The 14,742-nt window shown below is 40.1% G+C and overlaps 1 protein-coding gene across 1 annotated transcript in view; it reads right to left on the minus strand.

Annotated features, from left to right (window-relative positions):
* Positions 1 to 14,253, minus strand: part of LOC131235693 (uncharacterized) — a 37,254-nt gene extending 23,001 nt beyond the window's left edge. Inside the window, exon 1 of the mRNA XM_058232989.1 lies at positions 12,576 to 14,253. Coding sequence (XP_058088972.1) covers positions 12,766 to 14,109 — 1,344 coding nt within the window. The 5' untranslated portion in view covers positions 14,110 to 14,253 and the 3' untranslated portion in view covers positions 12,576 to 12,765. The remainder of the gene's footprint in view (positions 1 to 12,575) is intronic.
* Between the last annotated feature and the right edge of the window lie 489 nt (positions 14,254 to 14,742).

Below are 14,742 nucleotides of genomic sequence, written 5' to 3' on the forward strand. Positions count from 1 at the left end.
AAATCCACCCCATTCATCCATTTCACCATATCATTTTAGTACATGGTCCCAAAAATGAGGTAGATCCAAATCTCCAGTGGACCACACTAAAGGAAACAGTAGCAATTGAATCCCACCATTAAAAACTTCTTAGGGGTCACAAAAAGTTTTCGATCAAGTTGATAATTATGTTTTCGCTTCATCGAAGTCTATGTGACCCAATCAAGAGGTTGGATGGTAAAAAAATAAAATAAAATACAATGGCCCTAAGAAGTTTTTAATGGTGGGTGTTTAATCACCACTGCTTTATTTGGTGTGGTCCACCTGAGATGCGGATCTGCCTCATTTTTGGGCTCATGCCCTGAAATTATCTAGCAAATAATGATGGACCCCACAAAGCACCAAGCCACCGACCCTTGAGACCCAGATAAGTTGCACGCTTGTGCGCCGAGTAAAGTTGTATACTCAGTGGACCGAGTCTAACTCTTTGGGGCCCACCCCGATTTATATGCTTTTATCCACTCGGTCCATTAATTTTACAAGATAATTTTAGGCCTTGATCCCGAAGATGAAGCATATCCAATGATCAAGTGGACCACACCACAGTAGATAGTGTGAATTGAACTTCTATCATTGAAAAATTCTTAGGGGCCATAGAAGTTTTAGATCTATGTAATCCTTGTGTTTTACCTTCATCGATGAATGTGTGATCTTATGAACAGTTTGGATGATAAATAAACATCACTGTGGGCCCTAGGAAGTTTTCAACAGTAGGAATCATTGTCCCCACTACTTTATGTGGTGTGGTCCACTCAAGCTTTGGGTCTGTCTCATTTTTAGGCTCATGACCTAAAATGATCTCGCCAAATGGATGGGCTGTGTAGATATAACACGTACATGATGGTGGGGTCCACGAAACTTGGTGACGTACACACGCCATTGAGGTCGACACGCACCACTCTAACACACGTGATGCCTAATCCGCTTCCGCTCCCCGTAAAAGGGTTTCAAAGCCCTTAACTCCCGAAAAACCAGTCCGGTAGAAGACGGTTCCAGAAGGGAACCTTCAAAACCCTAAAATCCTGAAAAATCTCTCCAAATTTCCTAAGATTTCTCATATTCTTCGCCGAAATCATCATTTAATTTGAAATTTGTGATCTATTTGAAGAAAAACAAAATGGAAATTAGAAATTTTTAGACACTTAGTTAAGAACGGCGCACTAATTGATCAATTGGCCCATTGTTACTTCCGATCAACGATCCTATTCTACAAGTACACACTTCCGAAAGTTTCCTCTTCTTTTTTTTCAGATTTTTTTGGTATTTACGCAACCCCCAATATTATCATCCCTTTTATCGTTGAAAAGGGGTTGTCAGCTATAGTTATCCCTTGACAGGGTAGCGATTTCTGGTCGACAACTGTATTTTATGGAAAAATCGATAAAATCGCCAACTATTCGCCGATATTAGGAAGAGAAACGAAAAAAGTGAGTTTCGGTGTCGCAACTCCAGCGACACCAATAATATCGGCGATATTAATGATTTTTCGCCGACAATATGAACATTGGCTCTGAGTACGTTCACAAGAGTGATGACCCAAGTGTTAAGGCCCTGCATGGGTAAGTTACTAATGGTATATTTTGATGACATCATCACTTATAGTACCTCCAAGGAACAACACATTCACCATTTTAGGCAAGTTTGCAGGGTCCTTAAGATAGAGGAATCATATGCCAACCTGAAAAAGTGTTCTTCCATGTCTGATAAAGTTATCTTCTTAGGGTTCATTGTTTCATCTAAGGAAATGCTTGCAGATCTCGATAAAGTCAAAGCCATAGTAAGTTGGCCCGAACCGCAGAACATTCATGAGATGCGTAGCTTCCACGGTTTAGCTTCCTTTTATAGGCGGTTCATTTGAGGCTTTAGTTCCATTACGGCTCCCATCACAAATTGCATTCAGAAGGGACAATTCAAATGGACTAATGCGGCCTCCAAAACATTCAAAGAGATTAAGGACAAGATGATTGAGGCTCCTATCATGCGCCTTCCTAACTTTTCTAAAATCTTTAGGGTTGCATGTGATGCCCTATGGAGTAGGTATAGGTGGAGTGCTTAGCCAGGAAGGGCACTTTGTTGTCCATTTCAGTGAGAAGTTGAATTAGACAAAATAATGATACTCTACCTATAACAAGGAATTCTATGCGGTAGTCAATTCTTGTGCCATTGGTGGCATTACCTATTACTGCAAGAGTTTGTTTTGTTTTCCGACGATGAGGCCTTGCGAGACATCCACTCTCAAAATAAATTAAACCCAAGGCATGCCAAGTGGGTTGAATATTTCTAAGAGTACACCTTTGTTCTGAAACACAAGGACGAGGTCGATAACAAACTTGTCAATGCCCTTAGTTGTCGAGTGGCGTTACTCCAATCCATGAGCGTGGAAGTCACTGGGTTCAAACAATTGAAAGGGGAAGATCCTATGTGCCTAGATCTACGAAAGTGCACACGTCGCTTATGGATAATCAGTCGAGAAGTGATAGTAGGTTTGTCCTAATCGATGGGTTTTTATTTAAAGGTGACAGACTCTGCATTCCCTGCACCTCCCTGTGGGATTTTCTTGTTTGGAAGCTTCATGCCAAAGTAGCCAGTCATTTTGGTCAAGACAAGACTATTGTCGTTGTCGATAGTAGATTTTATTGGCCATCTCAAGCGGGACATTGCCAAAATTATTGGGCAACATAGAACTTGTCAATTGGCAAAGCAGAAAAGACAAAACACTGGATTATATACACATTTGCCAGTGTCACACGCTCTGTGGAAAAATATCAGTATGGATTTCGTGCTTGGGCTACCCAAAACGACCAGAAAGCACAATTCCATCTTTACAGTGGTGGACCGTTTCTCAAAAATGGCCCATTTTCTCCCATGTTCCAAAACATCCAATGCCTCCAACATTGCCAAGTTTTTCTTTGGAGAGGTGGTTCGCTTGCATGGTTTACCAAAGACCATTGTATCTGTTAGAGATGTGAGATTCATGAGTTATTTTTAGAAGACGTTTTGGCATGTGATAGGTACGAGATTGTAGTTCTCATCGGCATACCATCCCCAAACTGACAATCAAACAAAAGTGGTTAATTGAAGTTTAGAAAACCTATTACAATGTCGTGTGGGTGACCATATTAGGACTTGGGATTCAATTTTACCGGTCGCAGAGTTTGCGTATAACAGTTCTATTAATGGGTCGATAGGCATGAGTCCTTTTAAAGCTGCTCATGGTTATAAGCCTGGAAAGTCTATAGATCTCATTCCCATGCCAGTCTCTCATAGACCATCAGAGTCCACAGATGCATTTGCATGACATATTCATGACTTGCATGCTGAAATTAAGAAACGGATTGATGTGAGCAATGAAAAGTACAAAATATGTGCTAACTCTCATCAAAAGTTTAAGGAATTTTGAGTAGGGGAATATGTGATGGTTTGGATAAGGCCAGAACGGTTTCCGCAAGTGATCGTAAAGAAATTACAAGCTCGTAGTGCAGGACCTTATAAAATATTAAAAAGATTAAGACCTAATGCGTGTATCTTAGATCTTCCACCTAATATGGGCATTAGTTATACATTCAATCTGGAAGATCTTGTATCTTTTAACGGTCCTACATCTCCATCCACTAGCCTTTCTCCCGACCCACACAATGACTTATATCCTAATCTATTCCATAACCCATGGTTCTTGCCGGATCAGCCTTCCCAGCTTCTGCCTCCTTCACTATCCATACCTACCAAGAGAAGAGAGATTAAAGGTATCTTGAATGAACAAGTGGTTTCTACTAGACATGTAGGTTTTCAGAAGTATCTCGTCAAGTGGAAAAACGGGCTAGCGTCAGATAGCATGTGGATTACTAAGACCGAGCTTCAAAGACTAGACTGGAATCTCCTAAAACGTTACCGCAGCTTTATTTCGCCAAAGGAGAACTCTTCTCAACTGAGGGGAGTTACTGAGGACATCGGAGCACCGTTCGGAGTATACTAGAGGAGGAGAGCTTTGGCCCTAGTTCCAGCATCTATATGGTTGGATGATCATTATATGGGGCCCGAATCAAGTACGCAACCGCTTTGGAAGACCTTGCATGCATGTTTATGCATCTTTGAAAACCCAACATTAGGAAGATACATATGAGCTGCATATAGGAGCTTATTAGACACATCTGGACCATTGGATTGAGTGGACGCTTTCATCGAACTGTTGGATTTCGTGCATTGGATCATCCGAACCGTTGGCCCATCTTGATCATTGGGCCATCTTGGTCGTGGATATCATGGGGCATTAATTTAGATATCATCAAACATTAGTTTAGTTATTTGCTTGGTTATTTTATTTATTTTATAGGTTGTTTTATGTTTTAGTTGATTTAAGGGGTATTTTGGATATTTTAGAGTATTAGGGTATACATGTAAAAACACCCCCAAATGGGTATTAAAGCTTGGACGTGTGAATGCCCTAGCATTATTATGCATTGAAATAAAATTCTCTTTTTTGCTTTGAGCAAAGAAAGACCTCATGTAATTGGAGTTGGTATGAAGCCATGAAGTGATTACAACTTATCTCTTATTCTCATCGTTCAAGGTATTTGTTTCACTTCTCTATTTCTCTATATTTCTTTCTTTTCCTTTTGTTTCCACCCAAATCCCATCCCCATCATCACCAAGCCATCCAAACCTAGACTGTACCTAAATCGTACAACCGAACGGACCCCCACCCTTGTCTGTACAACCGTACGGCCAGCCCATTCCCCCTTTCTCTCCCTCTTTGATCCTTCGTACTTTCCCCTTAAATCCCATAACCCTAAGCCTAAACCTTAACTTTAGAACCTAGATTCCCAAAACCCTACTTCCAAAAACCCTAATCCCCAAATCCCAGCTTACCGAATCATAAAACCCTAACCCAAAATCTCCCAAATCTCTAAACGCTGATTCCCAAATCCTAGCTTCCCCAATCCAATTCCCCAATTTCCTAGTTCCTCAAATTAATTCTAATGTACTAAAACCCTAACAAAGTCAAGTGATTCCATTGAATTAAGATTAATCCCTATGTTAGATGGAAGTTCTACCTTCCATAGGTCCTAATTGATTCATATCTTCTAAGATCTCATTGTGGGATTGTTGTTTGATTTGAAATAGAGCATATTTAATACTTGAATTCTTTAAATTTGTGATAGATTAGTTTTATTTCGTGCTTTGATTTCTCTAATTAATCCATTATTTGATTTTATTGCTTCGTCTTAGATTAGACCATCCATCCCACATCACCATGCCTGTAGAAAGACAGCCCTTTGAATGGAATTCTTGAATGAACTCAACCATCTCCTTAACCATATCCCAAAACAATTGGAAAAGGTGAATAAGGAACCCATCGGGTCTTGTGCCTTGTCGCTCCCCAATATGTCTATGGCTTCCTTTATTTCTTTTTCCGAGATCTGCCTCTTGAGGGATTCCTTATCCAAATCTGATATGCTCCAGAATTATAAATTATCTAACTTAGGGCGCTGTCAGACCTCACTAGATAAAAGTTGTGTAAAAATCCACCATGGCTGAACATATTGCTTCCTTTTCTTGTATTCTTTCTCCATTTACAGAGATGTTGCTGATGTTTATTCCTGGCCCAGGCACTAGCTATTCCGTGGAAGAAGGAAGTATTGTTGCCACCTTCCTTGAGCCACACAACTTGCGATCTTTGCCGCCAAATAATTTCTTCTTGATTTAGAAGCTTAAGAAGAGTATTCTACCGAGAGAGATAATCTTCTGTTTTGATCATGTGGACTTCTGATATACATGTTGCAAAGAATGGGATTTTGTGATGAGTGAGTTAAAAGGATTACAGGCCTGTATTTTTTTAGACGAACTTTACAGGCTTGCATTTCTTCTGTCTTTTTCTATTATAGAATTATAGTTAATGAGTCCTCCTTTAAAAGCTTCTTTCAAAGCTCAAGAGGTTTAAGACAAGGAGATCCCCTCTCCCCTTTCTTAGTAACAATTGTGGCAAATGGTTTAAGCAGGCTCATTCAAAAAGCATCAAATACCACTTTGCTACATTGGCTATCCTAGCACCACCATCTCACATCTTCAATATACATATGAGACAATATCTTTTGCAATGCAGTGCTAGATCATATTGTGGCAATTGAAGGTATCCTCAGATGTTTTGAGGCAGTTTCAGGTTTGAGAATCAATTTTCAAAAGAGTGTTCTTGCAAGATTAGTGTTGAATATGGCATGGATTTGAATATCGATATCATATCGGCCGATATAGCCGTATTGTCCATATCAGCCCATCTTTAAAATAAAATATATAATTAAAAAAAAAAGACCGTGTCAATCAGATACAACCCATATTGGCAGATACGTCATACATGTATCTTAGTCAAATCGATACAATCATAAAAAGACAAAAACAGGTGCAATTTTCCCTTTCCCCCCCTTCTTCCTTCTCCTTTCGAATTTCTTTAGCTCAGTGATTGTTCTATGCCCATTTCCAACCAGATCTACAGCTGTTTGGAATATCAAAACAAGACTTTTGGGCTCCAATTGAAAGCTTGTCACCTAATTTGAGGAACATAAAAAATGGTAAAAAACCAAATTTTTTTATTCTTGTTATAATCATGTCCAATCAAAGCCTTAACCCTAAATTGATCAAATCATGCTTTATTTGTGTTAAAATGGGAGAGTTTTGCTTCTTTTTAAATTAAAAAAAAAAAAGTTGGCAATCTTTGAAATTTCAAACATTTTCCATTTTAATTTTTTTTAAACTAATTGTGGCAACAATGCATAAAGAGTGTTGTAACAGTATAGGTCTACAAATTTCACAGATGCATTGCTTAAAAAAATTACAAAACTAATTGTTTTGGATTTTCAGGCCATCTTTGGGATTTTCTAAATAAAAAAACTCAAGGGTAAGTTGAGGGAAATGAATTGAATGTTAGATTTAAGTAAAAATATGCTTTTTTCGAACTTAAATCTAACATTGCCGCTGGATTTTAATTTATTTTTGTATTTTCAGGCCATATTTTTACCTTTTAATGCATTTTTTTCTTTTCTTTCCAAAATTTCTTTGGGGGAATGATAGATTCATGTTGTTTAGACATGGATCTAAGTTCTTTGAACATAGATAAACATTTTACATGCTATAGTTTTAACTTTAACGTATTTTCACCCCTTCTTTGGCAATTTTCAAATTTTTTTATTTTTTCAAAAAATACGATTGGGGAAATAAAAAATTATTGTTGTTTAAACATAAATCTGTGTTGTCCGGGAATAGATCTACCATTTATGAGCTGTAATTTTGTTTTTTATGTATTTTGACCATCTCATAATTTTTTTTATTTTTTCAAAAATCAATTTGGGGAAAGGGACATATGGATGAAATGGTAGGATGCATTTTCACCTCCTTTTCTAGTTTTTTAATTGTTTTTGTATTTTTTATTTTTTATTTATATTAAAGTTGGATGTTATCATCATATTTATTTTATTGTTTTTGTTTATTGTATGTTAGTTATTTTATGAATTCATGTGTTTAGTTGAATCTCTTTATTTTGAATCATTTGATAGTCCGATAGTTGGTAGATAATTGTATTAATAATATATCATATCAATTTATGACATGCATCAACAATGTATACCAAAAAGACTCAACATCATAGTTTTCAACAAGTCAACCTGACATACAATACACTTAGGGCCTGTTTGGATCCTTGAAATACAATGGTAATGTGGTGGAAAACTCACATCATTACTCGTTGCCGCTGATTGGATAAAATCATCTGTCAAATCATGGTAATCCTTCCGAATTACCAGCTACTTGGATGGGCAAAGGTCAGTTGATGTGGCATAGTTTCGTGGGGCCCACCATGATATATGTGTTATATTCACACCATCCATCCATCTTGCGAGATCATTTTATGGAAAGAGACGAAAAATAAGGCACATGCAAAGCGGAAATTGACCATACCACAGAAAGCAGTGGGGATTGAACACTTGCCATTGAAAACTTCCTGCAGTCCACAGAAGTGTTGGATGAAGCTCATATTTGTGTTTTCCCTTCATCCAGGTCTGTGTGACCTCATGAACAGATTAGATGGCAAATAAACATCCTGGCAGGCCGTAAGAAGGTTTCAACGATGGGCATCATTATCCCACTACTTTCTGTGGTGTGGTCCACCTTAGTTTGGATCTTTCTCATTTTTTGGGGTCATGACCTAAAATGATATTGCAAAAAGGATGGACAGTGTGGATATAACACATATTGAAGAATTTATATCCGCATGTATCTAATCACAGCGAGTACTTTGCATGCCCAAGGTCGAAATTAAAGCTGCAAGAGTGATATTACATATGGCTTTACTTCCAACTACTATGGTAGTGATAATCATTACCCATTTATAGAACATTACAACACATTATTGCTGTGATCGCTAATCCAAACAGGCCCACCAAAGATGATCCGATACACCATTGAATAAATGTTCAAAACACAAAAAAAAAAAAAAAAAAAAAGGAAAAAAGAAAGAAAGAAAGAAAGATAGATTCTTGGATATCTCATTTTTCCTATTTTTCTAATATTTTCCATATTTTTTTACTAAAGAAATTGTCTGATACTGTCTAATACGAGGCCAATACTAATTTGCGATGTCATGTCATATCGGTTTTTGGCTAGGTCAATACACCTGCCAATACCGATATTCGGAACCATGATATGGCAGCGATAAAAAACCTGGCATCTAATATCAATTGTAAGGCGGATGCCCTGCCCATAATATATTTGGGCCTTCCCCTTGGTGCAAATCCAAGTGGCAAAGCAAACTAGAATCCTGTTGTGGACAGATTCAAGAAGAGATTGGCATCATGGAACAGATCATGTCTCCCTTCAAAGCCACAAAACATTGATAAAAGCTACCCATTCAAATTCTCCCACATATCAGCTTTCATTATTTAAATTTCCTGAAAAGGTCACAGGGTCTCTTCTCTTGGCTCAGTGGTAGACACTGTCTCATCTCTGAGGCCAAGGGTTCAAGAACCCATGCATGCATGGGGTGGTAGTGTGTGTTTCTCACCTTTCAAAAAAAAAAAAAACTCGAGAAAGTTCAAAAAGATTTTCTTTGGGAAGGAAGGAAAGGTGGGCGAAAGTTCTATATTGTCAAATAGGAAGAGACGGTTGTGCACACAAATATAGGGAAAGGGGAAGGAAATAATTCAGGGTGGAGAGGTAGAAAGGAGTTGTTCTTTCATTTATAAGGCTATAACTACGTTTAGAGACTGGTCTATAGGGGTTGGGTCAAATTTTATCCAACGGAGCAACAAAGTTCGCTTTCAAGAGATCTTTGGGCGGGAGATGTAAGATGTTCCACTCGCAAATGCCTTTCTTAAAATCTATTTCCTTTCCAAAGAAACATTCTTGTGAACGATTGTTATGAAATTCTAGGGGACGAACTGGCTTGGGGTTTGTGTCTTAACTCCGAATCTAATTCAACTCCTCAATTCTAGGAAGGACTTGCATTTATGGCTTCTCAGGTGACTTTCAGAAAGTGTCATGCTTTGGTAGTATTCTCAACTTTCAAGCCTATTTGTGCTAGAGTTTGGGGTTCGTGTACTCCTCAGGTGGAAGCTTTTTGTTGGACAGCAGTAGCAAACAAGATTCTAACATTGGATCATCTTCAAAGGAGGAAATTTTCACTTCCTAATATGTGCTTTATCTGTTGGAAAGAAGAGTCGATGGATTGTATCTTTCTTCATTGTGAGGTAGCCTGGGGAACTTGGTCAAGTTCCTTCGATTTTTTCAACATATCTTGGGTGCCTTCGGCCTCAGTGTCTGATCTTATTGAAAGTTGGACAAGCGGCCCATTTAATCAACGAGGTAGATTTCTATGGCAATCATTCCCTTTGGCAATAATGTGGGATATTTGAAAAGAGAAAGAAATAGAAGAATCTTTGATAGCGTATCTTTGTTTGTTGATTATATCTAGTTTCTCGGTGTGAGCTGGGCTCTACTCAATACAAGGAATTTAGTGGTTGAAAACATCTGACCTGAAATGAAACTGTAGGGAACTGATTCAGGGAGATGTTGCTCCCCTAAGAAAGTGATCTCCCAGTCTCCTCCCCCTAAGGGCAGGTGGAAGTTAATATCGATGACAGCTTTTCGGGCAACCACAGATATCTGGAGTTGAAGTTATTCATAACCACCAAAGGAAAATTAATTCACCATCCTCAGGCCCTTCTCTCTTTTTGCAATGCTCGTGATGCAGAAATATGGCAATTAAAGTGTGGCTGTGATGCAGGACATGAAAATTAAATATGATATGCGAGATTTCAGGCTTAAGATCACATTAGTTCAGAAACAATTACACAAATTTCATATCCCACATGAAAGTCCAAACAGTCAGTTAAGGAGAATCTATGCGGGTCCAGGCCTACACATGATAGGGCTGGATCAATAAAAATTATGAACCAAACGATACTCAAATATAAGAAATAATCATCCACACATGCATAATAATCAGTCCCTAATCCAAGGGATTCAGAAATTCCAATTCGGGGAACCCTAGGGTAAAAAAATTGACAAATAACTTAGGAAAAATGTAATCTAGGGCTAGGATTCATGAAAAACGGCTATGAGAGGATAAAAGAGGATAAAAACCTGAGCCAAAGGACGATTCCGCGTATGGACAGCGGGCCTGGGGTGCTCACACGTGCGCAGGTATCCGGCCGCACGTGCGAGGGGGCGTCGTTTGCAAAAAAACTCTCCTTGGCCCTGGTCGGCCAGGGGGATGCTCCAAAACCCCGAAGTTTCAAGTCGATCCGAGCTATGGCTTGTGCGTGGTACTCCGCCGAAATTTTAGCTCGCCTGCAGGCCGAAATCTGGAAACCTATTGTAATGAAGAAATCTGATACAACAAAAGGGACGAATTCGAAATACGGATGGTGGAGGAAGATGGAAAAAAAAGATGATGGAGGATGGGGGTAAATCGGGATCGATGTGGCTTCGCACCACGGTAATTAGCCCTCCGGAAAGGGAGGATTTCGCACACACTTTTGAATTCTTCCACAACTTACGAAGAGAGCAAAAAAATAAAACAGGAATTTTTTTATTAACTTCAATGAATCAAAAGAACTATAAGGGGTGCCTATTTATAGGGAAAATCCTATACCCCAAAACTCGCACCTATTACTTGGCGATGAAGTAAACTAAAATAAAAACCAAACAGAGAAATCTAAAGCGTTCACAATGTTCTAAATAATAACAATAAGCAAAACCTAAAATATGAAATCAATCCGATGAGTGGGTCACGATCATGAGATCCCATGATGGGCTTTTCTTGACTATCGGGCCCGCTTTTTTGAACCAAAACTTGTCTTCTAACTACGAGGCCCTCCCTGGACGTCGTCATCGAGCCAGATCGATGGTAGGGTCCTCTTTTTGCGTACGTACGTGCGTAGGGGTGGTGGTGTGCGAGCGTGCGTGTGCACAATGTCCTCATCAGGCTGTCCTTCTTTTCGAAAAATATTTGAAGGCCTCTTATCATTTAAGGAGATTCTAGAAATGTCATCACATGGGTTCAGGAAAGACCTCGAACACTTGGCGAAAGGCTTTCATTGACAATGAAATTAGCAATAGATGTTCACCTTTAGGGTCCTGTTTAGACATGTTCTGGGGGAAGCTAATTCCATTGCACATGTTCTTGCAAAGGAAGGAGTCTCTCAAATAGTTTGCTTGTGGGATCTTCCTATCCATGATCTTAATGCATTTTTGTATTTTTCTGCTACTACGAATTAAAAAGTTAGCATTTAAAAGAACTTTCAGATCAACACCAGTACTAGTCCTTGTGAATCTTAGAAGCTCCCTAGACACAAAGAGGAGGTCCATCTTCAATAGTATCCAAATGGCCCCTTTGATTCCCTACAATGTTAACTGATCCCAAGCCCATCTCTCTCTCTCTCTCTCTCTCTCTCTCTCTCTCTCTCTCTCTCTCTCTCCAAAAAAATAATAATAATAATAACAATAATCCCAAGCCTATAGGGCAGCCCCAAAAACTGATTTCAGATGCCTTTCCAATTGACCACCTAATTAGCACTATCAACTTTTCACGGAGCCCAAAAGTTGCTACCAGTCAATTAAATTGGCTATACAAAGTAATTGTGGTCGTCTCAGCCACTGGAGACAATGATCAACATGTTTGCAAGGAATTGCGTAATCAAGTGCAAAATAGCGAATGAACAACTGATAAATCCAAACAGATGGAATCACGAGAAATTGAATGCATGGGGGAAAAAAGGTTAGTTACAAGTGGGTGACATTATGACAAATTGACAATCCTTAAGCATGTAACTACGAAAACCCATCCCCAATATCATAACAACTGTTTTTTTTAAAGATAATATCACAAGTCATAACAATTGTTACAAGTCATAACAACTGTAGCCCAGTCATTTTCCAAGAATTCCTCACTTTTCAAGCTATTTCATAACAACAAGCAAAGACATGTTAAATAATCAAACCTCAATCATAGCAAATGCCATGCAAGGATAGAAAGTTCTTTGTATGATTACCTGTTGCCTTCACCATTGGCATCCAGATGAGGCCACTTGCATATGCACCAACTAGTGGAACAAACTTGCAAAGATTCTTAAGAAGCATCAAAGAAGGTTATAGATGCCTTAGAATAATTACATTGCCAGAAGGTTAAGCCCAGAGCTTAAGCCTGCTACTTCTCTTTCTAAAGGTGCTTAGGCCCGTCAATCAAGCAGAAGACATGACTCTAGCTAAAAATGCTTTTATGCTGGAATGCTTCTTACTAAACTTTTTCAAGTACGGATCAGGCGCGCGGCACCTTTTCTTTTGCAGCCTAGAAGAATCACCATCATCTCCAGATCGACACTGTGGCCCACTGCACTTTGATGAAACCTTGTTCATCGACCCATTTAGCTTCTGACATGATCCAGATCCAGAGTCCACGCAGTTGTCATCTCCGCTCGAATTAACAACCATATTAGAACAACTAGCCTGTTCTTCTTTCATTGGCATAATCTCTGACTTATCATCCTTAACAACAAATTTTTCAACAGGACCTGCTTCCGGCCCAACCTCAGAACTCCCCATAACACCATGTTCAGCAACAGATGAATTTCGATCCAATGTACCAACACCCACTGAAGGCTCTGCATCTGTTTTATCATCATTCCTCGAAAGCTTGACATCAGTGCAAACTTCGAGCTTCCCACATACACTGTGGCTCCCGGAATCAGACCTGTTACATTCCCGGTTCCTGGGTCCCACCAACCCATTAAAATTCAATAGACCCAAGGCCTTAGAAATCCTCGGAGAGCTATTCATGGCCCGGTGCAACAGCAATGCCAACTCCTCATCATCAACAACCGAAGTGCTCCCGCTCTCCTCCCTAGCAGCAAACACGGCCAAATCCAGCGCACTCCTTGCCAGCTCAGCAGCCCTCCTTGCCGCAGCAGCCTTCTTCAATGCCATCTCCTTAGCCCTTGCCGCGGCCTCTGCAGCCTTCGCCGCGTTCAAGTTAGCATCCTTCACGACATCCTCCAATGACGACCGGCGCCGGGAGCAGGAATGCCCTGACGGCACGCCCCCCTTCGAGCCAACAGGCGACTTGGGGGCCCAGCAATCAATGCATGTGAATTTAACAGACATTGGCCGTGGGAGGGACCCACGGTGGTGGTTCGGGATGCATCCACGGTGGACGCGGTGATCACATTCCTGACAATCGAGGCCGTCCTCGTCGCGGGAAATCTTTGCCAAACAGTAAGAGCAGATTTGGGCGGATTCAACGCAATAAAGGCAATTAGGGCAGAGGAGAACGACGCGCCAGTTGCTTGGGAGGGTCTGGAGACGGTCAGCGCCTTCCTTGAGAATGCTGGAGCGGGTTTTGCAGGAGTGGCAATTTGAGAAATTTGGAAAGATGGAAGGGGTATTTTTGGAGAGTGTTTTGAGGGAAGGAGGTGGATTGGAGATGAGGCGCTTTCGTGGCGGGAGAGATGAAGAGAGTTTCCTTCTCAATCTCTTCTTTCTGCTGCAGCTGTTACTGCTCGGATCTTCTCCTTCCTCCTCTTTCGCCATTGTAGGCGGGAGAGAGAGAGAGAGACGTCGCTAGGGTTTTGAAGGGAGTGAAAGTGACACAATTGCAGAGGGTTTTGGTGGGGGAGAGTCAGGGAGGATGAAAGTTCATTTTCCATCTGTCGCGATTCATGATCCCACGTGTGCGCCGCGGCAGGGGCTACACGCTGAGTGTTCCGATGATCAGAGCCGTCCTTGCTGTGGATTTTCCTTGAAAGGATGATTGATATCATCGTTTTGAATGGCTCGCATATCAAAGGTGAAGATCATCAATAAAAGCATTATGTAAATTTTTAATTTTTAAAATAAATAAATAAAGGCTTGTTTGCGGTCGTGATGAAAATGTGGACCCTTTCCCGGGACGGCACTTGGCTGCGACCCCGGACCAGCCGTGTGGGTGGACCCTGACTGTGGGGCCATATAGATGTATGCATTGTATATCCACGCGGTTCATCCGTTTTTCCACTTTATTTTAGGGCATTTTCCAAAAAATGAGGCAGATAAAAATTTCAGGTGTACCACACCACAAAAAAATAGTAATCATCACCCTTAAAAAAAATTTGTGAGCCGCATGAAAGAGGATCAGGCTGATATTTGTGTTTTCCCTTCATCTAAGTCTACGTGACCTTATCGACA

This window comes from Magnolia sinica, chromosome 19 (genome assembly GCF_029962835.1).
Source record: "Magnolia sinica isolate HGM2019 chromosome 19, MsV1, whole genome shotgun sequence".
In the NCBI taxonomy this organism is placed as follows: Eukaryota; Viridiplantae; Streptophyta; class Magnoliopsida; order Magnoliales; family Magnoliaceae; genus Magnolia; species Magnolia sinica.